Source organism: Lynx rufus, unplaced genomic scaffold, assembly GCF_022079265.1.
Source record: "Lynx rufus isolate CCGP_SWC_20201006 ecotype Redwood Valley unplaced genomic scaffold, mLynRuf1.p SCAF_6, whole genome shotgun sequence".
NCBI lineage: Eukaryota > Metazoa > Chordata > Mammalia > Carnivora > Felidae > Lynx > Lynx rufus.
Window position 1 is genome coordinate 92,291,093 of NW_025814878.1, and position 25,495 is coordinate 92,316,587.

General features: G+C 38.2%; 1 protein-coding gene across 5 annotated transcripts in view; it reads left to right on the forward strand.

Moving 5' to 3' along the window:
• The window catches only part of DST (dystonin), a 496,498-nt gene that overhangs the window by 294,649 nt on the left and 176,354 nt on the right, over positions 1-25,495 (forward strand). For all 5 annotated transcript variants that reach the window (XM_047102585.1, XM_047102584.1, XM_047102586.1 and 2 more), the window contains 6 exons: positions 2,446-2,612; positions 19,667-19,779; positions 19,872-19,978; positions 22,136-22,255; positions 24,599-24,694; positions 24,803-24,930. In XM_047102585.1, the coding sequence (XP_046958541.1) occupies positions 2,446-2,612; positions 19,667-19,779; positions 19,872-19,978; positions 22,136-22,255; positions 24,599-24,694; positions 24,803-24,930 (731 nt within the window). The remainder of the gene's footprint in view (positions 1-2,445; positions 2,613-19,666; positions 19,780-19,871; positions 19,979-22,135; positions 22,256-24,598; positions 24,695-24,802; positions 24,931-25,495) is intronic.

Here is a 25,495-nt window from a genome sequence, read left to right on the forward strand (position 1 = left end):
TTTCCTAGATTTGTTTCTCTGAACCCTTGTTTTTATAAATGTTGATTTGCTTGAGGCAACAAATTTAAAAACTTTTTACTTCTCAGGGCACCTGGGTGGCTCAGTTGGTTGAGTGTCCAACTCCTGATTTCAGCTCAGGTCATGATCTCATGGTTTGTGAGTTCGAGGCCTGCATTGGGCTCTGTGCTGACAGTGGGTAGCCTGGTTGGGATTCTCTCTCTCCCTCTCTGCCCCTTCCCCACTTGTCACTCATGCTCTCTCTCTCTCAAAATGAATAAACATTAAAAAAAAACCTTTTTACTTCTCTTTACAGTAGGAGAATTGGGAGAATAATAAAGCCAAATTTTTGCTTCTCCCTTTGTAAAAAATAATAATAATAACCACAACAGTAAGGTTGCTGACATTACACTGTGTTCGTGTTGAATTCTCATGACATAGCTTAATAACTATTACCATCATTATTTTACAAGTCAGAGGATGGTCTTGAAACAGTTGAGTAACTCGAACATAAATGGTGGAGATGGAATTTAAACTCCTGGGATGTACTAGAAGGGCTCTCTAGCATAATTTCAGATCAAGGTATCAGTTGGAAGTTGGGGGTGGAATAACATTGGTGATTTTTCTGCTCTTTTTTTCCCCACATTAAAAAAAAAAAGGAATTTGTCCTGTATATACTATATAATGTGTTCATGCATGCACATAGTTCTTTTCATGCTGTGGAGATTAGCACAGGTTCTTAGAAAAGATGATTAAATTGAGACCGTGAGCTCATATTTATTTCTTTTTTTGTTATAAAAATAATTAATTAATTTAGATCGAGCAAGGGAGGGTCAGAGGAAGAGGGGAAGAGAGAGAGAGAGTCCCAAGAAGGCTCCACACTGTCAGCACAGAGCTGGACAGGGGCTCAAGCTCACGAATCGTGAGATCATGACCTGAGCCAAACTCAAGAGTTGAACCCTTAACCAACTGAGCCACCCAGGCACACCCTGAGCTCATCTTTCAAATCATTTGTCAAGGAGCATGTCTCATACTGTGGCTGAGAGCAAGCTCCGCAGGGCATGGAGATCTATGCAGAATATTGGAGAAAGGGTGTGTGTGGCTCCCGCCATCATGTCCAGGTGGTGGTGTTAGAGGCTGCCAGGCCTGGCGTGGGCTTTTGCTGCTGCAGCCTGCACCAGGTTCCTGGTTGGCCTGGCCTCCAGCCCTTGTGGCAGCTGGGAGGAATAAAGGGCTTCCTGTCTGAGCCTAGCACTGCTGCATGTCAAAGGCTTTCTTCAGTCTGGGACGGTAAAATGTTCTACTTTCAGTTCTTTGACTCTGGCTCTTCTGACCTCTGACTTCTGTGTTGTATTTACAGTCTCTGGGCAAGACTAGATTGACGAGAGTCTTAAACATGATCTGCTTCTCCCTCCTACCTCCTCATTTTATAGATGAGGAAGTTGACTCACAGACATGAAATGTATTATTCAAAGCTGTGGAGTAGTGGCCAGAACTAGAAGCCAACCTCATGACTTGAGTGATTTTTTCCTGTTACAAAATGACTTGTGCCTCCCTATATATTGCTTCCAATTCTTTATTTACTCATCCTGATCCTGGCTTCCCGCCTGTCTTTCTTGATCCCTTGGCTTTCATCCTGCACTGATGGAAGGAACAGTTGTTTCTTGGTGTTAATCCCAGCTTTGGAATCACTGTGTGACCCCTGGTAAAGTCACTTTGTGCCTTAATATCATTATCAGCAGATTAAGTAGGACCCTTGTTAGAGAGGTTCTTAAGAAAATGTCAATCATTATCAGCAGATTAAGTAGGACCCTTGTTAGAGAGGTTCTTAAGAAAATGTCAATCATGTGAACTGGTGACCTGTTTTATTTAGTGAAAGAGACTTATAGAAAATTAAATGAAAATGAACAAAGTATAGGGAAAAAAATCAGTTAATGAAGGTATCCTGTTGAGTAAACTGAGAAAGGACTCATGAGAAAATTAAAGAGACTTTAGGTCAAATTGTTATGTAATGTAGTTAATTGGGGAAGGTACTAGTTTCCTTCTTTGTTCTTTACACAGAATACCTGTCAGATCAAATCCTGCTCTGCAGGTGGTAATATAGATTAGTTTGTAGGTTTTACTTTGGATCCATTTGAACTTGGCAAAACCTTTGGTTGGATTATTTTACAGATCTGATTAGTAAAGAGGAATGTAGAATTCTCAGTGCTGTGACATTTTGGCATAATAAAAAAAAATTAGGTGCTTAAGTTAAATCCTCCTTTTCTATCTATGAACCTCTTTGAAACTCAGTTTCCCTGTATGTAAAATGGGAAAAATACATTTAGCTTTCCAATGAGAGTTATGAGGACTAAGTAAAATAACACTGATGAAGTGCTTGGTACATAGTAGTTTCTCAGTCTGAACTGGCTTTCTTCCTAATATTTTAACACTTTCTGTTGTGTTTAGATATCTGATATCCATGTTACTGGAGAGTCAGAGGATATGTCTGCGAAGGAGAGATTGCTACTGTGGACACAGCAGGCAACAGAGGGTTATGCTGGAATACGGTGTGAAAATTTCACTACCTGCTGGAGAGATGGAAAACTATTTAATGCCATCATTCATAAATACAGGTATGGAATTTGTGGGGTCTGTTTTCTTAGACAAATATGAGAAGTGTTTCTTCCATTTCCAGATTTTAAAATAACCTTTTATTATTATAGAAGCAATACATGTGCATGGCAGAAAGTTAGAAAATACAGACCAAGTACAAGTAGAAACATCAGATTCTTACCACTGCGAGATCATCACTCTAAGCTTGGTGCATACACACAGACCACAGAGCTATATCATATCTTTGGATTTTGCTAGTAACTTGGAAGACAGTAAGCTCTGATATATAGAGTCTTCAAGTGGATGAGCATGATTGTACAAATGGAGAACTGATGAGTTGTAGGGTAAGGGTTTAGTTCAGACTTAGAGCTCACACGTGCCCAAATTACAGTCTCCTACACTGGTTACTCTGATGAGTAGCTGGGTTCAAAAGAGGAAAACTTTGGGGTCGTAAACAGTTTTCTGGATGAGAATTATTAACAACTGAATCCCCGTTAACACTGACATAGCACTTACCATAAAGTGCCAGACACCACCCTAAGCAGTTTTTACATATATTGATTTATTTAGTTCTTACAGCATCCCTATATCATCATTCCCAGTTACCATACAAAAACTGAGGCACTGAGTAAATACTTGCTTGCAGTCACACAGAGCAAGTGGCAGCTTTGAGATTCAGACCTGGGGCCTCTGGCTTTTGACTCTATGCTTTTAATGTCTTCTAAGGAGCTAGAGCGCCAGAAAATATTTATTGAAAACAATACGTGTGTTGATCTCAGTAACTTTTCTTAGTTTTCAAAAAATTATATCGTGTTGTTGAAGGATGTCTTCCTAAGTAGAGTAAGCTTAAGCTATAGCTCATTGGACTAACAAATTTATTTGATAAAAATAATAATTATATAGAATAGTTAATATTTTGATAACTTTCTACATGTGGGGCATTCTGTTCATTGTTTTCCATATGTTATCCCATTCAAATCTCCTAACAGTCCCACAAAACAGGAACTGTTATTATCCCACTTTTGCAGAGGAGGAACCTTGGGTTTGCCAAGGTCTCGCTGCTAATACATCATAGAGCTGAGATTTTAATCTCGGTCTGCTTGATTTAAAATCCCATTCTCCCCATCTGTCTCCCTTCTCTTTCTTTTTTTCTTTTCACTCCCCTGAGGACCTTACTCTCTTTCCCTCTTTTTTTTACAAAGGGGAGAGATCTTTTTCTCTTTCCCTCTTTTTTATTTTGGAAATTTTAACATCAATCAAACTGTAATGAATCTCCCACGCATCCGCACCCAGAGCCCCTTTATAACACTGTAATAGTCTGCTTCTTTATGGAACGACATTTCAGTAGAGGTAGGTATAGTTTGCCTGATTAGTAAGAAAAATCAGAATCAACTCGCCTACACTTGTTGAAAATAAAGTACCAGATCTCCTTAAGTAACACAGTGCCAAGAGGGTTTAGTCGGTACAGACATTGCTGTCATCATACTGCACTTCTATGTGACTTAAAACATGAGGCCATCAGAAGGCTGCATAATTGGATATATTTTATACCTGGGATGGTAAGATCTTGGCCTTTAAATAAAAATATTTGGATTGTTATACCTGAAGGATTTATGTCATGATGTACCTTTGAGTGTGTGCTCTTTTCTCTTTGAAGTGTTTTAAGTAGAAGCAAAGCATTTAGAAGCCAGCTATTATTCTAAAATAATTGACTTTTAAAAACAATGGTCTCCGGACATTGTCTCTTCAATACTTGTGAAAGAGTATAAGTACAAATTAGTATATACATGCTGTGTGTTTTTCTCCTACATATGTGTCAGAAATGCTGAAATTTCCTGGGGAAGTTTAATATTATAGAGCTCATATTGCTTTAGGAGAGAATTTGGATCTTTTGAATATTATTTGCTTTGAACTTTTAATTTGACAGAGTGATCATTTTAGAAAATTGTTTAGCTTTATTGGAGCACCTGGCTGGCTTACTCACTGGAGCATGTGACTCTTGATCTTGGGGTTGTGAGTTCAAGCCCCACGTTGGGTGTAAAGATTACTTAAAATCTTTCTTTTTTTTTTTTTTTAAAGAGAAGAGGGGCATCTGGGTGGCTCATTTGGTTAAGCATCTGACTTCTGACTTTGGCTCAGGTCATGATCTCATGGTTCTTGGGATCGAGCCCCATGTCGGGCTCCACACTGGCGGTTTGGAGCCTGCTTGGGATTCTCTCTCTCTCCCTCTCTCTCTCTGCCCCTCCCCTGCTCTCACATGTGCATACGTGCGTGTGCGTGCTCTCTCTGTCTCTCTCTCTCAAAATAAATAAATAAACTTAAAAAAAAAGAATTGTTTAGTTTTAACTTTGAACTTTGATTTCCTAGTTGGCTTTGTTTTCCCTTGTTAGAATTCATGGTAGAAATACTGAGTATCAGGTTTAAGTGCTCACAAGATTTCTTTGTTGCTTATGTTCATCATCATGTGCCTCATAAAATACTACTGTGGCCTTTTTCACTGGAAGAAACTTTTCATGTGTAGAACTGTTTTTAGCTAAAAAGTACTCGGGCTTTTCTTTTTACTTAAAAAATGATCGAGTACTTTTCTTCTAGCATGTGTAAGAAATGGATGGGGTTGAACTACACATAGTTTTCACTGTTGAATGCTTTAAAATACTCTAAAGGGGAAAGAGAAAGTTATAAACAATTGAAATATCACTGTAAGAAGACTTTTGGATATTGGACAGCAATAATCACATTTAGAGAGTAGTGTCTAATTTATAGTTGTTTTTACTTGATAATTATTCCCCTAAATTTTGTGATGTATTTGGACTTGCTGTGGAAACATATCCGTTTAATTGGGTTTGGGGGTCTAGTTCTAGATTAAAAGTTGTTTTTTATATATGAGTTTCATGTGACTTATGTAATAAAAATGATCTGAGGTGGTACATGGGTTTGGTTTCTACTTAAATACCAAGCCTAACTGTATGGAGTACTCGGTTGAGAAGGATCTTGACAGGGAGTGAGGGCTTAGCAGGAAAGAACCTTGAGATTCCTGGAGTGGATGGGCGGAGGATTGTGGTGCCACTCATGAAGCAAGTTTGCACGCCCCAGAGAGCATATGAAAGATTTCTCTGGGGATTGCAAGGAAAGTGGATACTCTTTGTCATTTCAACTACTTTTTTAAAGGTTTTATTTATTTATTTTGAGAGAGAGAGAGAGTACTAGCATGAGTGGGTGAAGGACAGAGAGACAGAGAGAGAGAGATAATCTCAAGCGGGCTCCACATACAGGCCTCAATCTCTTGGAGCATGAGATCTTGACCTGAGCCGAAATCAAAGGGTTGGACGCTTAACCTACTGCATCACCCAGGTGCTTCCTATGCCCCGTATTTGTCATTTAAAAATAAACAAGTATTGTAGTAAATGATCTGGTCAGATTTTTGTGTACACATCTCCTGAAGATTTAGAAATATTGGTCTGAAATGGGGACAGAATAATAGCACCCTTCAGATTTTGTGTTGCTGTCAATACTGTCAAAACTTAAGTACATTAATTTGGATTGCCTAGCATAATTTTATTAGTGTTCCCACATAGAATATGACTTATGAAGTGGAGAGAATGTTTGTTAACCCCAGTAAGCAGTACTCGACTAACATGAAATAAAAAAGAAATTTTTATAGTAAGAGTAATTTATAGACATTACACAATAAAAACCATCCCTGAAGTTAAAAAGAAAGTAACTGTTGCATAGAAGGCACCCAAGAAATATGTGTGGACTGTTGACCATGTATCAATTTCTGTGTTAGCTGTTTTTATATATGGTAGCTTTTAAAATGATCACAGTCCTGTGAAATAGATGACACTATTTCCATTTTTATCTGCGTATTAAATGATCACATTATTAAATTACTGAAGAAACTGGGGCTCAAAAGGGAAACTAATGTACTCGACATACCTTTTAAATGATGGAGGTGACAGTTCAGGAGTCTCAAGTCCTCATATGCTTCTGTGTAACTACTTACCATAATACCCTGCAGGTAAACTAAAGATCCAGAAATGGAACTGTTGACCTGAGCAACTGTGCTAGGGCAGTGTTGAAAACTAATGATATTCAGCAAAGATACATGAGAATTCTCGATGAATTTAAGAAATGTCTACATGAATAGTATATATATAGATGCCAACTAAGATCTTTGTCCCTCGTAAGAAATTAGTGAGGGACATCAGTCACATAACTTAGAATTAGCCGTCAGTGAAAATGGCATTAGCAGCAACTCATAATGTGAGGAAAATTGTAGATAATAAGAGAACATTAAAACACTCAACATAAGTGAGAGCAAAACCACAAATGAGCTGTTCTGTAGTTTTGGGTATGTCATATTATCCCCAAGAAGGTGAAGAGCCTGGATTATGCAACGGGTAATAAGAATGATAAAGTACTATGATATAGTGGAAGAGATTACAAAGGATAGCTCTTACAGGTTCTACTTAAATAGGTCATTGATTCAGATGGTAACCATGATTATTGCTTATCGTTGTGAGCATGGTGTAATATATAGAATTACGGGATCACTATGTTGTATGCCTGAAACTAATACAACATTGTATGTCAACTATCCATCAATTAAAAATAAAATAAATAAATTTTTAGGAAATTCTGTTCCTGATTCCTTCTAGGAAATTCTGTTCTATTTTAGGAAATTCTGTTCCCGATTCCTTCTAGGAACGTCTGTTTTTTGTGTTCAGTTTTCAATGGAAAGAATTCAAATAATAAAACTACCACATATCTGTACTAGTTTGCACTTGTTTTGTTTGTATAGTTTAAATTTTCTTGAAAGCGTATTAAAATCTTTACACTGAAAACCACAGCTGGTAAGAGATCTTAGGTAAATAAGCCTCACTCTTGCCCCTAACCTTGGTTTTCATTCAAAAGAATAACAAGGTAGACTGGATTTGATGGACTTAGATCAAAAGGATGTCACAAAAGCATCTGATGAGTAAGTAGCTTATGAGCAAGAGAAGTAGAGTTAACTGAGAATCAACAGCCTCTGGGATTCTAAACTGCAGTAGATTAATCATTCTCCTAGAGTTTGGATACAGAGGACTAAAATTCCCATTAGTAACACATGTTCTTCATAGTAGGTGTTACAGTCAGACCGTTCAGCTGATTTTTCTGTGCTCTCATTTAAGAGTGTGCTCAGTTATCACAGTAAAACTGATTTTGTTTTTCTTTTTGAGAGAAATAAAGCTCTGGCTTCTAGCTTGACATTCAGCCCCTGACTTGTCCTACTTTATCAGTCACTGCATGCAGATAACTGCCCCAGAACATTGATGAAAGCCAAGTTCCCAAACAGCAGCACTCACTGTGAAAACATGTCTGCCTGAGCAGGCATGAACATGAATGTGCGCCCACAGGCCACAAAGAACAGGGCAACATGTGCAGTAGAGCCAGGTGAAAACCTAAGGTGGTAGGATGGAAAGGTACGAATATGTCACGACTCACATGGTAGAGGGGTGGTGTGTTTGGCAGAGAGATTATTTCTGCTTGATAGTTTCTGTTTGTCCTAGTCTTGTTTTTAGTTTATGCCATTCACTGGTTTGAATTTCCTTTTGAGGCCCTTGGCATTCTTTTCACAAGCATGTTTTACATACATTACGTAACCAAGGAAGAGTCCACTTTCTTAGGATAGATTGTGTTCAGGAGCACGCCATTTAAATATTTTCTAATCAGGCAGCCAGAAGCTTTTCACTTGTCTGAGTGTGTAGTTTGATAGCAATTATTTTGTTCATTGTTTGCATTTTGAATTAGAACTTAATGGGACCATCATATTTCATTACATTAAATGTTTAAAGATGCTGTAATTGGGAAGATTAGACTGTAAGGCTGTGGTCAGAATCATCATGTTTAATAGTCTGACCTGGAGGCCTGTGATTAAGCCGCATGCTTGGATTCAGTCACACCTTACAAGCTGAACTGGATTGGACTGGTTTAATACTGGGAGGAGGCCCTTTAGGGTTTGAAATGTTCCCATAGGAAGTTGGATTAGTGTTGATGAGGGGATTTTTTTCCCTTCAGAACCAGGTCTGCCCTTAGGCTGCAGAACCCAGAAATCTGAGGGTGTGTGTATGTGTGTGCGCATACACACAAGTATGGTCTCTGGTGTGTGTGCGTGGCCATGGGCTAGGCAAAGACACAGAGCCCTGAAGGTTATAATTTTTGGAAAAGTCACAAGTATTTCAGTTTTTGAGGCAAAATCAAATTGCTTATTTGCCTTACCAGATAAACTCAACACAGTTGAATTCTGAGAGCTCACCGTGAAAGCCTGGTAAATTTTATAGTAGGTTCTCCTGTAGGTATTTCTTGCCACAACCCTACTTCAACTTGCATCTGTGACTTTTATATAAAAAAAAATAGCAACTAACAAAATGTAATACATTAACATAGTAAAATTCTCAAATAGAATAAAGGCGAATGCATTGAAATGTGATCTCTTTCCCCAGATACCCAGTCCCCTTCCCTAGAGACAACTGTTCAGTTTCTTTCATAGTCTTCCAGAAATGTTCTGTGCATATACAAACACCTGTTTTGGGGCAGGGTGGGGGGAGGGTCAGCTTGTTGAGGTATAATTTACATAAGCACCGAATCTTGAACATTATTATAATCTTTTCTAAAACACAGTTGAGAGAATGGCATATATGTTATTTCACATTTTTCTTTCTCCTTAATTTATTTTGGATGTCTTTCCATATCAGCAGAAATGGGTTTACCTTATTCTTTTAAAATGCTACAGAGTGTTCTGATGTATGGATGTAACATTATTTAATAGTATTGTGTTGATAGACTTTACATTTTTTTGCTATTAAAAAGTGTTGTATTGGACTTTGTATGTGTGCTTTGCAGATGTGTGAGTGTGTTGGTTTGACAAGTTCCTAGAAGTAGAATTTCTAGGTCGAAGGGTAATGCATTTAAAGTTTTAAGACCTATATCTGAATTGTCTGCTAGAAGAGTTGCACTGAAATACCCTTCTGTACTGTTTCCCCTCCATGATGCCTTTAAGAAAGAAACATTCAATTATTTGTTAATGACATCCTAGCAGATATTAAACCCCATTCATTTTTTTTCTATTCTTCTTTTAAGTTTGTTTATTCATTTTGAGAGAGAACGCGAGCATGCAAGTGTGCACAGGTGGGTGTGGGACAGAGAGAGAGGGAGAGAGAATCCCAGCAGTGCAGAGCCTGACACAAGGCTCGAACTCATGAACCATGAATGAGATCATGACCTGAGCTGAAATCAAGAGTCAGACACTCTACTGACTGAGCCAGCCAGGTGCCCTCTCTTCTTTTTTAATTTACCCTTTTATTCATACAATTTTTTTTTCAGCTTTTAAGGTATGTGCCAGAGCTGAAATTGCAGGCTTATGTTTCCCTCTGGTGTGCAAGCTATTAGTCTAAACATGTATGTGTTGAGAGTTTAGGGGAAAATGACCAAGTAAGTTGGCAAATTTGAGAGTGATGTGATCATTTAAGACGTTAGAATGCCAGCAGTGGGGGTGGTCTTGAGGTAACATACAAGAGAATGTGGGCCACAATGCCAGAGGTTTGGGAAGTATGTAATAAACATCGGATTCCTTCCCTTCCTGCTGCCCACCCACTAATAACAGGGCACGTGACCGTAAAGCACAAGAGAAGCTGGGCTTTGCTGAAATACTCCCCTTACTTTGAAACTTGACATATGCTTCCTTCGTCCTGGCTCCCTTCGGCATTTTCTTACCTTTCTCTAACACTAAGATTTCTCTTATGTTGCAAGAGTAGCTGACATATCTTCTATCCATCTATTTTTCTTTGATAGGTCCGTCTGTTTTGTTGCAATATGTCTTTATTTTGACTCATTTTCAGATTCCTGTTCCTATGTTATTTTGTGATATGAAGCGGTTTAATATTTTCTATCAGACTAAAAAGTGAGTTTATCCCTCTTTTGGAGGCATATTTATCCCCTAGAGAGTAAGATTTACTTAAGTTCACTAAAATATAGGTATTGAAAGAATTAGGTCTCTATCAAAATCAATACTATTCTCTGTGTTTGTTAAAGTGTATGAGGCTGTTATGGGGTTAATTGTTCTTTGTGAATTGAGACTTGTAACTCCTTAGGTATCTTTTAATTTCCATTGGTAGGTTCCAATCTTGAAGTACTAACAAAACTCGCTGTAAATCATAGCATTTTTCATACTTTGCTTTCTGTCTTGTTGATAGAAAGTTACTTTATAGAAAAAAATAGGAAGAAAATTTGAAATAAATTGAGGCATCTAGTTCTGAGAAAGGGAAAATTACCTTCATGGCTTTGTTTCCTTCTACAATACGTGGCCAAATAGGAGCATAAAGGAATATATACACCCATTTACAAAAATATGGGTGGGTCTCTTGCATGTTCATCTTTATTTGCTGTCCTTTTTTTTTTTTTCCGCTGAGGGGAGGGGGCTGAGGGGAGATACTTTTTGTACCAATAAGAACAGTAAAAACATGCTAAGCCTGAACATGATTTAATCCAAACAGTCATCTACGGGAATTTGTTATGGTAACTGCTGAACTGCCATAGGATAAGTGAGGCATATTGAATACATATTGTTATTGTGTGATCTATCAGAGAACAAATGTTGAGTAACATATGTGGCTTCATGCATCTGTGTGTGAGTAGGTGCGTCGTGTTCTGGAGTACAGACATTGTTTTAAGACTAATTTCTAGGTAAATGGAGGTTTTGGTTTTTTGTTTTTTTTTTTATTTCCATATAATTTCCTTTCAATTCCTTGCATGCTGCTGAGTACATACTAGTTTTCCAGCAAAGCCTGAGCCTGTGCGCGCCCAGCTACCTGCTTTGTCTGTGCATGTACTCAAGCAGTGAAACGTACCAGGAAAAGTCATATGCAGATGATCAGTTTCACTGTGACTTCATGCTTACCAGCTTCAACTGGTTCTGATCAGCAGTCTTTTCCTATCTGTGTTAATTCACACCTTCTCTCACTCATACTGCCTTTTCTCCCCTTACTATCAGCTGATGATCTGCACTCCTGCTCTCAGAGAATACTGACACCAGCAAGTGAAATGTCTTTCTCTTTGCTACCAAAGATACAGACCTGACTTCGTTTGCATCCATCCCAGCCCATCTTTGCTCCTGTTTGACAGACGAATTCCTCCTCCACCTCTCCAAGGCCTGTATCCCTCCTCCTGTGCTCTGGATCCCATCTCTACCATTGCCTCAGAAAACTTCGTTCTCATTACACTAAACCTTTCTCCCTCAACAGATCTTTCTCCTTGAATTTTAAGCACGCTGAAGCCTCTTGGCTAATAAAACAACAAAAAAAAATTCCTCTCTTAACTCCATGCTTTTTTCCCGTCTACTGCCTCACATCATTCCTTTCCTTAAAGGCCAGACTTGTCAAAAGAATTGTCTGTACCCTCCATTTACATTTCTTTACTCCATATTTATTCCTCACCTCACTTCTTCTGGCCTCTGGCCCCATAATCCACCAAAACTCTTCTAGGGTCAAGAATGACTTCCATGTGGCTAAATCCAATGGGTCGTTTTCAGGCCTCATTTTTCTCCTCTGTATTTGACCCTACTGACCATTCTTTTCTTCTTGAAATACTAGTCTTTTTTCTTTGGTTTTTATGGCTCTACACTGCCCTGGTTTTCCTCCTGTTTCTTGGGCTCTTCCTGCTCAGATCTATTTGTAGACTCAGCCACAAGGCCAGTACATGTTCGGAGTTTTTGGGGGGTTGCCTGTTGACTTTCTTTTCTCTCTGTGTTGACTCCCATCCATGCCCACACCCCTAAGTTCTGTGGATTTAACCTTCGAAATATCTCCTGCCCTGTCTGCTTCTCTCCACTGCTGCCACATTCTTTTGCAGTCACTATGGTTCCCTACTGGCTTCTGTGGGAATACTTTGAACACTTGAGATTTCTTCTGCATCTAACCTCAGATCTGATCATTTAGTCCTGTCACCTCCTTAACGCATTTCAGTGCATTAGTTCTTAGAAAAATATTCAAAATCCTTTAAGAAGTTCATGAGATTTGGGGCCTCTGGGTGGCTCAGTCAGTTAAGCGTTTGACTTCAGCTCAGGTCATGGTCTCATGGCTCATGAGTTCAAGCCCGGCATTGGGCTCTGTGCTGACACCTCAGAGCCTGCCTTGGATCCTCTTCTTCCCTCTCTCTCTGCCCCTTCCCTGTGCACACGTGTGTGCACATGTTCTCTCTCAAAAATAAACATAAAAAAAAAAGTTCTTGAGATTCTGCATTATCTCTGCCCCTGCGTCCTTCCAGTCATCTCTCACCATGTGTCCTCCTGATGTTGGCTCCCATCCCAGGCAGTGGTCTCCTTGTTCTCACGTGGCCTCCAGGCCTGAACATGTGCAGGCTTTTCCCCCTCTGCCTTGGTGCTCAGGGTGTTCTTTCCAACCAGGTTTTCTCCTGGTTTACTCCTGAACTCCCTTTAGAGCTCTGAGCTCTTCGTATGCCCAGTGCCTGTATTCTTAGTGCCTCTTTGCCCAGCACATAGTAGGTGCTTATTAAATGATGAGTGAATGAATGAACTTTCTAGTTTGTTGACTAGGAAGAATTATTTAGAATTAGTGTTCTGTGACATTTTCATTACATTGGTTACATGCCAGTGGATGCTTTTTAATAACCCGTGCATATAGTGGTTTATATTTAGTTTCACAGGTACTTTCACATGAATCTTCTCTTGAGACCTTGGACAAATCAGTTGGCTTCTTCAGACCTAAAATGGCTTTCTTCCACTGCCACACAAATCTCAAGACACTCCCTGGAATTCCAGACGATTCTTATAGTTCCTGATTTTCTGTAATCCTTGATTTTCATTTTTTTGTAGGAGAAATGAAAAACCTGAGACACGGGTTTCTGGATGCATGTTCACAGTCAGAGAACAAGTTAGGACTAAGTCACAGGACACCTGAGTCACAGCCCTGTTACTTCTTTCTATCTCGGTAGAGCCTTTTCGCTCAAATATGTAAAAATGGTCTTTTAAATTTTTTTTAAAGTTTGAAAAACTGTGGTAAAATATACGTAACATTTACCATTTGGTATGTTAATACACTGTTGCTAAACCATCACCGCCATCCATCTCCAGAACTCTTCTCCCACCCCCCAAACGCTGGCAATAACCATTCTACTTTTTGTTTTTTTGTGTGAGAAAGAAAATTATTGCTCAGTGTCCTTTCACATGATCTGATATCTCCTATCATGAAGTTTATATAAGTGGTTTTTATTTCAATGAAACAATCTGTCACCAAATGCTGTCTTCATCAGCTACCTTGTTTTACAGTCTATTCCAGAGTTGGGCCAATATGAAATGTGACTCCGCCCCATCCCTCCAATCCTAAACGTGTTCTTTTCCTCTTGATTTAAGCAATAAAAATCAGCACTGGAAAAGAGGGAAAAGGCTTGCTGTCTCCTACTGAGAGTCTAAGGCAGTAGGCATGTTTGTGTTTGTGTCAGCTTTGTGTTTGTCTTGTTACATAATTATCTGATAGTGTTATGGATTTTTTTTTTTGCCAGTGCAGAATATGGATGATTTTGAAAGAAAATGAGAAATGTATTAGAAGCAAGAAGGATTTTAAAATGATTTAGTTCCCAGACTTGCCTGATAAGAATCACCCTGGGGGAAGGGGAGAACCTTGTTAAAATACAGATAACCAGGCCTTTCTCTACATTCTGTCAGTCTAGAGTAGGGCCTAGCACCATTCCAAGTGTGGAAAACATTGTTACAGTATATATTGATGAGTACTGTTTGGGTGACAGTCTGGAATTACATCTTATTTCATACAGTTTATTTTTCTGGATATGCCAGCACGCACAGACACACTCTCTTGTGTTTCTTGTATTACCATCATCATTATCACTTTCCCCACCAGCAGAAGCATAAATTCTTCTCTGTTTCCTTTATCTTGATTTTTCAGCTTCATATCGGATGTTACGATTTAATTAGATTTCAGTTTATAATGCCAGCACAGCGTAGCACGTTGCTCAGACTTTGTAGAGAGATACACCTGGGTTCAAATCCTGACTGCCCTTGTCAGCTTGCATTCTTCAAATTACTTAATCTCTTAAAGCTTAAATTGTTTCATCTGTAAATTCAGAGTGATAATTATACTTCTTGAAACTTTGTAATTTATCCCTTGCTTGTTGTTTTCACTGCATGCCTGTTTTCAGATTGTTTTTAGCAGAGAAAGCCTTTAGGAAACCTTAAGATGTGTGTTTGTTTAGTTCATGGAGAAGTTAATGGCATTGTGTTCTGTCCCATGTGGATTTTGATAAGGGTGTGAAATCCTGATTGGAAGCTATCGATGGTAGCTTTAGCTGTAGAAATTAACAAAAAGAAAAGGAACAAACCTAGGAATCAGGAATTTGAACCAGGTGCCAAATAGTACCTTCCAGTCCTCAAAGCTATTCATTTCTTTATAATTTATTCATTTTTCAAATATTCGTGTGCCGAGCATCATGCTAGATATTGAAGGTACAAACATGGCTAAAACAAGGTCTGCCTTCAGGCAGCCTGCTGTCCATTGTGAGAGGCAAGTGCAGAGTTAGAATGAATTGTGGCAAAAGACACATGAGGATAGTAGACAGCATCTGGGAATGTAGAAAAGCAAGACTTACAGGAAGAATCTGAGTTGATCAGGTCGTGTCATGTATGGGGGTGAGGTATGCAGTGGACATTTGTTGAGCAAAGGAAAGAGACAAAAACCCGATGTGTTTTTGCTTTGAGAAATGGACTCTGCTCGTTTCTCTTTCTGTCGTGATTCCTAAAAGGGAAAATTTCTCAAGAGGGTTCAGATCCTGGATAGCCAAAACTTACATCTATACCCGCACAGTAAATAGTGATTGAATGCCAATTGAGAGCCAACACAACCCAGTAAGCCCTATGAATTTAAATAAATTTTGCATACTTTGAAAAAACATCTTGATTTGGATTCTGACTACTAATGTTAGATCTATCCTTGCAGCCATTATCATACTTTTGGTTCGGAATTTGTTAATCTTGTGTCTGCACTAATGCTCTCTTAGCTAACTTTTATCAGTGTCCCTTCAAGGATGTTCCAATGGCCGTTTGTAAGTCTAAGTATTCTGACTTGGTTTCATGTTCCTTGTAGTTGAGCATTTCAGTGTTTGGCATGATGTAATGTGGAAGTCTTAGGTAGTGTCTTGTGCTAATCTTTAGCCATTTGTAATACTGCATAAGTCAAATTTTCTCTCAGAATCCTATCTAATTCTCATGTGAGCTAATATAATAATAAAGAATTTGAGGACTGAAAAGTTACTTTGGGGTGTCTGTACCAAAAAATACCTTACATAGTTTTAATGTTATGTTAGTTTGGCTATCTATTAATGTGGGTGGTAACATATATAAAATATATGTCTGTCTATATATGTGTGTTGTGTGTGTGTGTGTGTGTGTGTGTATGTATATGTGTGTGTATATGTGTATATAAATATAAACATAAATAAAAATGCCCATATACATGTATATATGCCTGCAGTTTTGTATGCGTGTATGTGTGTGTGTGTGTGTGTGTATGTATGTGTATAGCCTATTGTATAATTTTTTTGTTTAGAGAGAATGCTCTTTTAACATGGGTGTTATATGAAAGATAAACATTACTTTTATCCAAAATTATTTTGTATTATGGCAGTAGCCACTTTGAGACCTTTTGGTCCTATGTTTTTAAACAAATTAAGGGCACTAAGCATGCGTACAAGTGCTTTGCACTTTTGGCTTTGCTTTCAGTTTCATCTTATGGTCTTATCTTGATTTTATACTCACACTATATAATTTGTGGTATCTTCTTTTTTTAAAATTTGTTTTATGTTTGTTTATTTTTGAGAGACAGAGCACACGAGTGGGGGAGGGGCAAAGAGAGGGGGACAGAGGATCCAAAGCAGGCTCAGTGCTGACAGCAGAGAGCCCAGTGCTGGGCTGAGAACTCATGAACCATGAGATGGTGACCTGAGTTGGACATTTAACCAACTGACCCACCCAGGTGCCCCTACTTTGTGGTATCTTCTTGTGTTTTTCTTTGTAAGCTGTTTTTAATCATTTATGGAAAAAAAAGTAGGATAAAAATGTATGTTTTTTAGAAGTGCTATCTGTGAACATTGAGTCATTCAGAAAAGATTATATTATTCCAGAATAATGACACAAGTTAAGAGTTAGGATGGCCCTTTTCCCATAAAAGACTAACATATGTTACTTTCAGTGGCAGAGTATTACATTATACGATTTTGAAAGGTTTGAAGAAAATAGGGAAACTAGAAAAATTAATGCAATATAGGAACATGGTTGTTGCCTTGTACCTGTTTACAATGTAGTGTAGACTTGGGTTAGTCAAACCTAAGATGGGAACGAAATTTCCTATTAAAGTTCCACAAAAAGGAGATCTTAAGCTGGAATGAAACCTTTGAAATGAAAATACAAACCTGTAGGTGGAAAATAGCTAAAGTTTTAAAAAGTTATATGATCCCAGTGAGCCTGTAAAGAAGAAGAAAGATAGGTCACAACACAAGCGTCTTCTGGAAGCTCCAGACAGTTAGAGGAAAGGCAGAGTAGAAGACTGAAAATGACTGAATGGTTAGGAGATGAGTTTGGAGAGGGATAGAATTTTGAAAACGTTCAGGCTGTTCGTTTCTCATAGTGGTTTTACAATTTTTTTCTTTTTTTTTTTTATTAATTTTGTCTACTGCAGTCTTTTAATAAAGGAATGTCACTTCGTTTTTTGTTCCATTAAAGTGTTAAATATCATGATAAAAGAGGTGACTTATCTCAACTCAGTGTATTATACAGCTGCCTTTGTGCTGAAATGACTATGTCATTCTGAAGGAAGTTTTATGTTTTATTCTCTTAGTCAAAAACTTGGTTCTTCAATGACTTTATTCATTCCCTCTGGGATTACTCACTGTTTACTTTCTTGCTAATGGCAGGGTTCGTATAACAACATGCCCTTTCTTGTTGGGAGATTTGGCAAACCCAGAAAGGCTGGTTTTTATTTCTTCAAAATGTGTGAACTTTATGGAAGCAAAACAGTTTTTTGAACTTTAGGTATTTGTTTTTGTCTAGACCTAAATTCACCTGTTTAGTAATCTTGAAGTTGGCAGATTCTTCAAAAATACTTCTTTGGGAGTAAAAAATATTATTTTTAGAGGTATGTAACTTACCTCTATTGTTGTCAGTAGATTTATTGTTCCTATAATAAATGTAGGATCACTTTTAAGTAATCATGTTGGTGCATATGAAAAACATTAACAAATTTGCTAATAATTTCCCGGGAAATAGGTAGGTAGGTCATGGCGGCTACATTTCAAGGTTCTGAACACTTTGAAAGTTCTGTAAAACTGTAAGTAGATTTCTTTGAGGTCTGCTTTCTTATCAGATAAAAAGAAGACTGCAAATTGTTGTTTACCTTCCTAAGAGTTTTTCATGTAAACAGCTTTCCAAGTAGTATTCAAAATAATTTGCATTTCAGTCCTTCTCCATGACCTCTGAGCCCTCCCACTCATTCTGCAGTTCCCAGATGACTATTCTGAGCAAACCAGAATATCTGTGGGACATTGTTAAGAGCCAGCCTTAGAACTTGATAAGAGTGGGTTCTTAGTGATTTTGAGGGTGGGTACCACTCTTTTTGAGCTTTACTGTTTCCACATTTGTTTTTGCATTCTTTTAATGCTTTGCTTTTGAGATGAACATTTCCTGACTGGCTTTTGGCCTTGTGTTAAGTTTCCAACTACCACATTTTGCCGCTGTCTATGCAAGGAGTATTTGGGAAGTCTTTCCCTTTTCCTGTCTTGTATATAGACAGAGATAGCTTTAAAGTATCCCTGTGGTTTAGTAAAACATGCAAGTCTCACAAAATAGAAAGGGTTGAAGTCTGGTGTATGAGTGTGTGTGTGTGTGTGTGTGTGTGTGTGTGTGTGTGCGCGCGCGCGCGCGTGCGTGCTTGCGCCTGTGTGCATGTACACGGGCATGCACATAGATGCTTGTGAAGATGTAAACTAGTGCTTATTTTAGTCTTTCATTTATGATTCAAATTACTAATTAGCCAACCTACTTACCAACTTACTGCTAGATATTTGTTGTCTGCTAATTCTTTGTCATTCTTTGTCTCAGCAGAAGGATAAAATACAAAAGTTTATTAATACATGGTTCTTGCTGACTTAGAGTTAGCTGGTTGTGAGAAGCAAGATGTGCATGCACATTAAATAGTGAATTAATAGGGCAGGGAAGCGTATGATTATTCTGAGGGCCAAAGTGACAAGCACAGGCCCAGGAGTGTGTAAAGAGTTCAGGCAGCAGAGAGAAAAATGAAGGTTGGGAAGATGAGTGAAGGCTTCATAAAGGATGATAGTGCTCGCAAAGATGAGTCGACAGCAATCACAGCACATGACATCCTGTCCACTGGTCAGTGGGTGCCAAGGAAGCAGCATTGAATTCATCATAAACCTTTGTGTTTGGGGAGAAACTGAGAGGATGCTAGTTGGATTGGAAGGATGCTGTTGGAATAGTAGAGTTTATGATTATGAGGAATTTGTAGATTGTGTTGAAAGTTACCAACTTTTTATAATTTCCTTGCTACACTTGGTTTTGGCACACAAAAGTTTTCTTTTTTTTTATTGGGAGAGAGAAAAAGCACATGCGGGGGAGGGGCAGAGAGAGAATCTTTTTTTTTTAAGCTTATTTATTTATTTTGAGAGAGTACACAAGCAAGCGGGGGAGGGGCAGACAGAGAGAATCCCAAGCAGGTTCTGTACTGCCAACTCAGAGCCTGATGTGGGGCTTAAACTCAAGAACCGTGAGATCATGGCCCAGGAGTTGGACCCTCAATTGACTGAGCCATCCAGGCACCCCAGCACACAAAAGTTTCTGAGAAAAGTAAGCATTGTTAAATATTTGATGAAAGTCTCTGTATTTCAACATAGGCTTAGTATTAGTATTTGCAGAGATGGTATGTAAATAGATAAACAGGTTCGTGTAATGTTGAATTAGCACGTGAGAAAACTTAACTGATTGCAGTGAATTTTTTCCTAGGCCGGACCTGATAGACATGAATACTGTTGCTGTTCAAAGCAACCTTGCAAATTTAGAGCACGCTTTTTATGTAGCAGAAAAAATTGGAGTTATAAGACTTCTGGATCCTGAAGGTGAGTTGTTCTGACTAGATGTAGACTGGCATGAAAGTCTGGTCAGAAGTAATCTGTCAACATTTTGAAATAATTTATGTGGCTGCTTTTAGATGTTGATGTCTCCTCACCTGATGAAAAATCAGTAATAACTTATGTGTCATCTCTCTATGATGCATTTCCCAAAGTCCCTGAAGGTGGCGAAGGCATTGGTGCAAATGTGAGTATTGATTTTTCCCTACTAGAAGCTGCGGATTCAGTAATGACCAATTAATGACCAGTTAACTGAATTCTTTGATAGAGCTTTTTACAGTATTTAAATGTGAAATATTCTTTAAAGAATTTGAGTTAAGATGCTATTTAATGAACCAGTACTGTTTGCATTTTGATGACACTATTCTACCATTATGATTAAAGTATAACTCAAAAAAATTTGTTCTGTGTCATAAAGTAAGCTGTTTAGAGTTACATATAATTTTATAATTAAAAGCTCTAAAGCACCGAATTTTGGAGTTTTTCCTTTTTAACTTGCTGCTGTTTTATATTTGCTCTGTTTGATGTCCTTCTGTATCTGCAGAATATCTCACCCCTGAGATCACTTTCAATGTTACTAATTCTCATAATCTCATGAAATAAGTTGGCTAGGAATTGTTTTTCAGATTTAAAGGTGATTATCTAGAGGAAGGTTATTTGATTTTGCCAAATTAACAAGCTACTTCATAAGCAGAGTGAAGTGTGGTACAGAGATCTTTGGGCTCCTCATTTGTCCACTGTTTCCCAAACATTTGTGTAATTCAGTTCAACGGTGCATTTTGTAGTGGTCATACGAACACAGATGGAAGCATTTATGGAAGAGAACGGGAAACCATCAGTTGTGCGTTAGAGGATGAGCCCCTTCACCCTGGACTTCTCACCCTTTCCCTTGCAGATGTCTTTATTCCTAATTTACTTAGAAGATTTTGGAGCTCATCTTTTTCACCTCTGTGTGCTTTTGTTTCTGCACTTACTTCCATTCTCTTCTCCCTGTTCTTTCTCTCAGAGGTGTATCGTCTTCTGATCCCTGAGTAACTTGCTCTCCTGTTCATCCTTTACTGTGATGTCTGCCAACAGTTGAGTGTTGAGCGTTGCTTGAGAATGTTTCTCGTGGCCATTCCTTGCCTTATCTTCTCCCTGCCTTCACCCCGTTCCTGCCTCGTACTCCTTACTAGGATGACAGCTTTTCTACACTTTTCTGCCTCTGTTTTATTTCTCTTCCCATCAGCACTGCACACGGTCGCCAGATTGATCTTCCTAAAACCTGATGTCTTTGGCTTGAAAACGTTCAGTGATTACATATAGCTTGTTAGGTGAAGTCCAGCCTAGATACTCTGACATTGAAAATTCTGCGTACCTCCTTTTTTAGCTACAGTGTTTCAACACAGGCTGTTTGCTGGTAGCCAGGGCATTTCTAGTTCAGAGTCCTACTCACTTGGGGCTCCCTATCTTTTATCTCTTCCTCCCCCCTTCCCCCAACACTTACTGGTTGTTGCAGAACTGCTCAAGGACTTCTCTCCCAAGAATACCTTGGTGATTGTTTTGAGGCACATATATAATCACCTGATTCTTATCTCAGCCTTTATCATATACTACCTGTTTCAATTATTTCAGCACTTAATTAACTACTGCTTTTCATTTTGCTTAACTGTTTATATTATGACTCTCCTGCCTCCCTATCTAGACAGTAACTCTTTGATAAAAGGTATTATGTTTTAAAGTATTAAATTCTTATTACAACACATAGTATAATGCTTTGAATGTAATAAGCACTTGTCAAATACTTTTAATTCAACAGAGCAGGTGACAGCCTTCCAGTTTCTTTCCATTTTTATAAAAGGTTTGCTTAATGAGTAATCCTACCACATACATTTTCTATAATTTTTATTCCTGTCTGCTTTCCTGCATACTCTATAGACCATTGAGTTCAGGTATACAGTGGATTTAGATCTAGAAAGGTTGGAGGACATAGCAGCTAACTTGGCTTGTGCACGCTCTTACTCCCTCATTGTGGGTGCCTGGAAAACCCCAAAATGATCACAGTGTTTCTTCCTGCTGCATTTGGATGCAGCCTCAGAAGCCATCTTAACATAGTGCCCCAGGCAGCCACCATCTCTGGATCAGAAGTGACACTCATTAGGTCAGTCTTCGTTGTCAGATGTTGGTGGCATGTTTTCACATCTCTTTATGTGGGGCTGTGTGAAAAGTGAGAAAACAATGAGCTGGTTCTGACTGACCAGCTTAAGGACATATACATTCACAGAATGACCTTTGACTAAATTGTGTTAGATATGAATGTTATTATTTGCAGACATGGATCTTGTCTGTCATTTTATTGTTCCAGGATGTTGAAGTCAAGTGGATCGAATACCAGAATATGGTGAACTACCTCATTCAGTGGATTAGACACCATGTGACCACAATGTCTGAGAGAACATTTCCTAATAATCCCGTAGAACTCAAGGTCTGTGTCACTGTAGAAGTTACAAAGGATTGGGCTTGATTATTAAACTTTTAAATAATGTTATAATAGTTCCATAATTTCAGAAGTTCAAGAAAAATTTCCCTTGGCAAGCCACTAATAAATAGGCGGTTTTTAAATTTATTCATCTCCCATTACTCAAAGAAAATGGAGGTAAACGTTAATAATGAAAACATAATAGCAATAACACCTTAAAGAAATTTATAGTCCCTTAGCTTTGAATTGTTGGGAGTTAAAAGATATAATTTGGGAGACCCTGGAACTGACATTGCCAAATTGCTTTTGGTGCATGGGGAATGCTTGGAACCCACCATATGGCTCAGGCAGGAAGGGCTCTGGGAAGCTGGTACAAGTTTAACCATGGTTGGGATTGTGCCTGTGGTTAAACCCTGTTAAAAACTCCTGTAGAGGTTTCTTTTTGTAAAGCAAGAAGCACATACTCTATTTCACCATGAAATGAGAAACACATACCTGACTTCCATTTTGTAAGACATTTGCTGCTACCTAAAAACAGGTCCAACTCTTTGAGGCAAAGACACCCTAGAAATATAAAAGAATTATAGATATGTAAAATTACTGATGAGTATCATCTCATTTTGTATATTTGGATTTGTAATAACAAAGTAATCTGCTTTATTTTAAGAAACGGATAATGTGAATATTAACAATAAAGTCTTAATTCCTTGAATTATAGGCTTTGTTTTTTGATCAAACTGGAATTGCAAAAACTGTAATAACCCAGGGTGGGTCCTGTTAAAATTATTCATCGTGTTCATGCATCCGTACAGAACATCTGTGGAACAGTTTTTATTCACATTGCCATGGGGAGTTTGTCCTTGGCGTGAAGTTACTTGGCATGTGTTGATATGATGCTTTTTAAGTGTCCTGAAGTTGTTTGTGTGATGTCTCCCTTTGTGGATGCAAAACTTCCCAGGGCCAGAAAGATGTCCCCCTTCTTTCACCACATCTACCAGGAATGGTGGTTAGCACATAACATAATGGCACCCCGAGCTTATTTTCTAGTGGGTGTCCTGAAACATTGCATTTTGAGTTCAAAGCAATTTGCAGATTTGAGGTTCAGCTTATTTCCAAGTGGGTTCCTATTGTCCAGACACTTGGGTAAATTTGTATTGGCTTCTGATTAATGCAAATTCTTAAGGTTTTGGAAGAAATTTGAGTGGCTACACAGATTATTTGCTGGTGCCTAGGACAGCACATGATACATAGACGAAAACATCATGGGGAAATGCCAGTAATTTCATTAACCAGTAAAACGTTGAATGGAATCCTTCAGAAATCCTGCCTGAAGATTTATATGGAATTTTTTTAGAAAAACAACATGAATGAAAATGAAATAATTTGTATATACTTATTAATGTGGATATGTTTTATCTATATAATTTTTATGAAGGTCCTTTTTAATATTATATTTAAGATATTTTCAAATTAGTATCTACAAAGTAGATAATTGAATTATGTAGTTGAAACTTCTATAATAATAGCTGCAACAAATAACATCTATGTTTGTTTATTAAAAGATCTGTTTAGGGGCGCCTGGGTGGCGCAGTCGGTTAAGCGTCCGACTTCAGCTAGGTCACGATCTCGCGGTCCGTGAGTTCGAGCCCCGCGTCAGGCTCTGGGCTGATGGCTCAGAGCCTGGAGCCTGTTTCCGATTCTGTGTCTCCCTCTCTCTCTGCCCCTCTCCCGTTCATGCTCTGTCTCTCTCTGTCCCAAAAATAAATAAACGTTGAAAAAAAAATTAAAAAAAAAAAAAGATCTGTTTAACTTGGCCAACAAGTTAAAGTACTATAATGGAGCATGGGGTCGTTTTACTGGGACACTGGAATCAAGATTTAGCCTTATCTATATGATAAGAATTCTGTTTTCAAGGATATATCCATAATACAGAAGAGAACATTTTTTTCTTTTTGGGAATTGCATCAGATTATTTTTCCAAAAACTGAAAGCTAAAGGGCAGCATTTGGAAAGTGAATCTTTTAAAAGATATGTTTTCTTGTTTGTATGATGAGAGATTTTTAGTTAGAACCATATTAAACTCTGTCATGGCTTATTATTATCCAGATCCCTGCATGGCACATGTTAAATCACAACGCACATCAGTAATTACACCCTTGTCAAATCTTGCGTTCTGCAACCTAGTCACCAACTAGCTGGGAATCAGTATTGTCCTTGAGTGTCAGTTTTATAAAGCAATTCCACTGAATGCATATAGCATAGTAAGTGAGATTTGAAGTGGTACACTGTGCGGTAATGAAAATAGGTCTTTGAAGTTTGGGCCTTCATTTATTTTCCCTTTCATTCTAGGCACTTTATAATCAGTATTTACAGTTTAAAGAAACAGAAATTCCACCAAAGGAGACAGAAAAATCAAAAATTAAACGCCTATATAAATTATTAGAGGTAAGTAGGAATTTCCTTTGTATTGTCAAGCATAAATCTTTTTTTTTTTTTTTTTTTTTTTTTTTTTTTACATCCTTGCTTCATACTACATTTTTTTGTTTTCTCAAGATTTGGATAGAATTTGGACGCATCAAACTACTTCAAGGTTATCATCCAAATGACATAGAAAAAGAGTGGGGGAAACTCATTATTGCCATGCTCGAGAGAGAGAAGGCACTTCGACCAGAAGTAGAAAGGTAGGCCTGGGGATGTTTTCTGCCATGGGTATCAAGTTGGGCACGGGGAGGTGTCTCTTTGTTCTCATAGGAAGAACTTAAGTTTTGGAGCCAGGCAGGCCTAGGACCAACATTTATATTTTTCATTTCCTTTGCTGCATGACCTTGGATAAGTCACTTAGTCTTTCTGATTCTCCCATTTTCTTATCCAGAAACTCATTCAAGAGATGTGAAGAGTAAATCAGTTAAGTAATGTTCAAATAGGACATGCTAGGCTGGGTTGGTGTGTGAAGTCTCCTCTAATAATCTAAATTACCTGTGGGCATTTCCCATATATTTAAGTCATCAGGGCCTGGATCCATTTTCAGGTCAACAGTTAATTTACTTCGTTTTTTATTATAATTTTGCCAAGGCCATCCTTCCGTGGGGCAATGGAAGCCAGACTCGAGTCTGTCTCCATTTAAAGGGCAGCGAAGTGGCCTCTAGAGAACACTCAGGATATGCTGGTTCAAATTCCTACTCCCACAAACGCAGTTATTCCATGAAATCATCACTGACTATCATTCTCTCTCTCTCCCATTCTCTC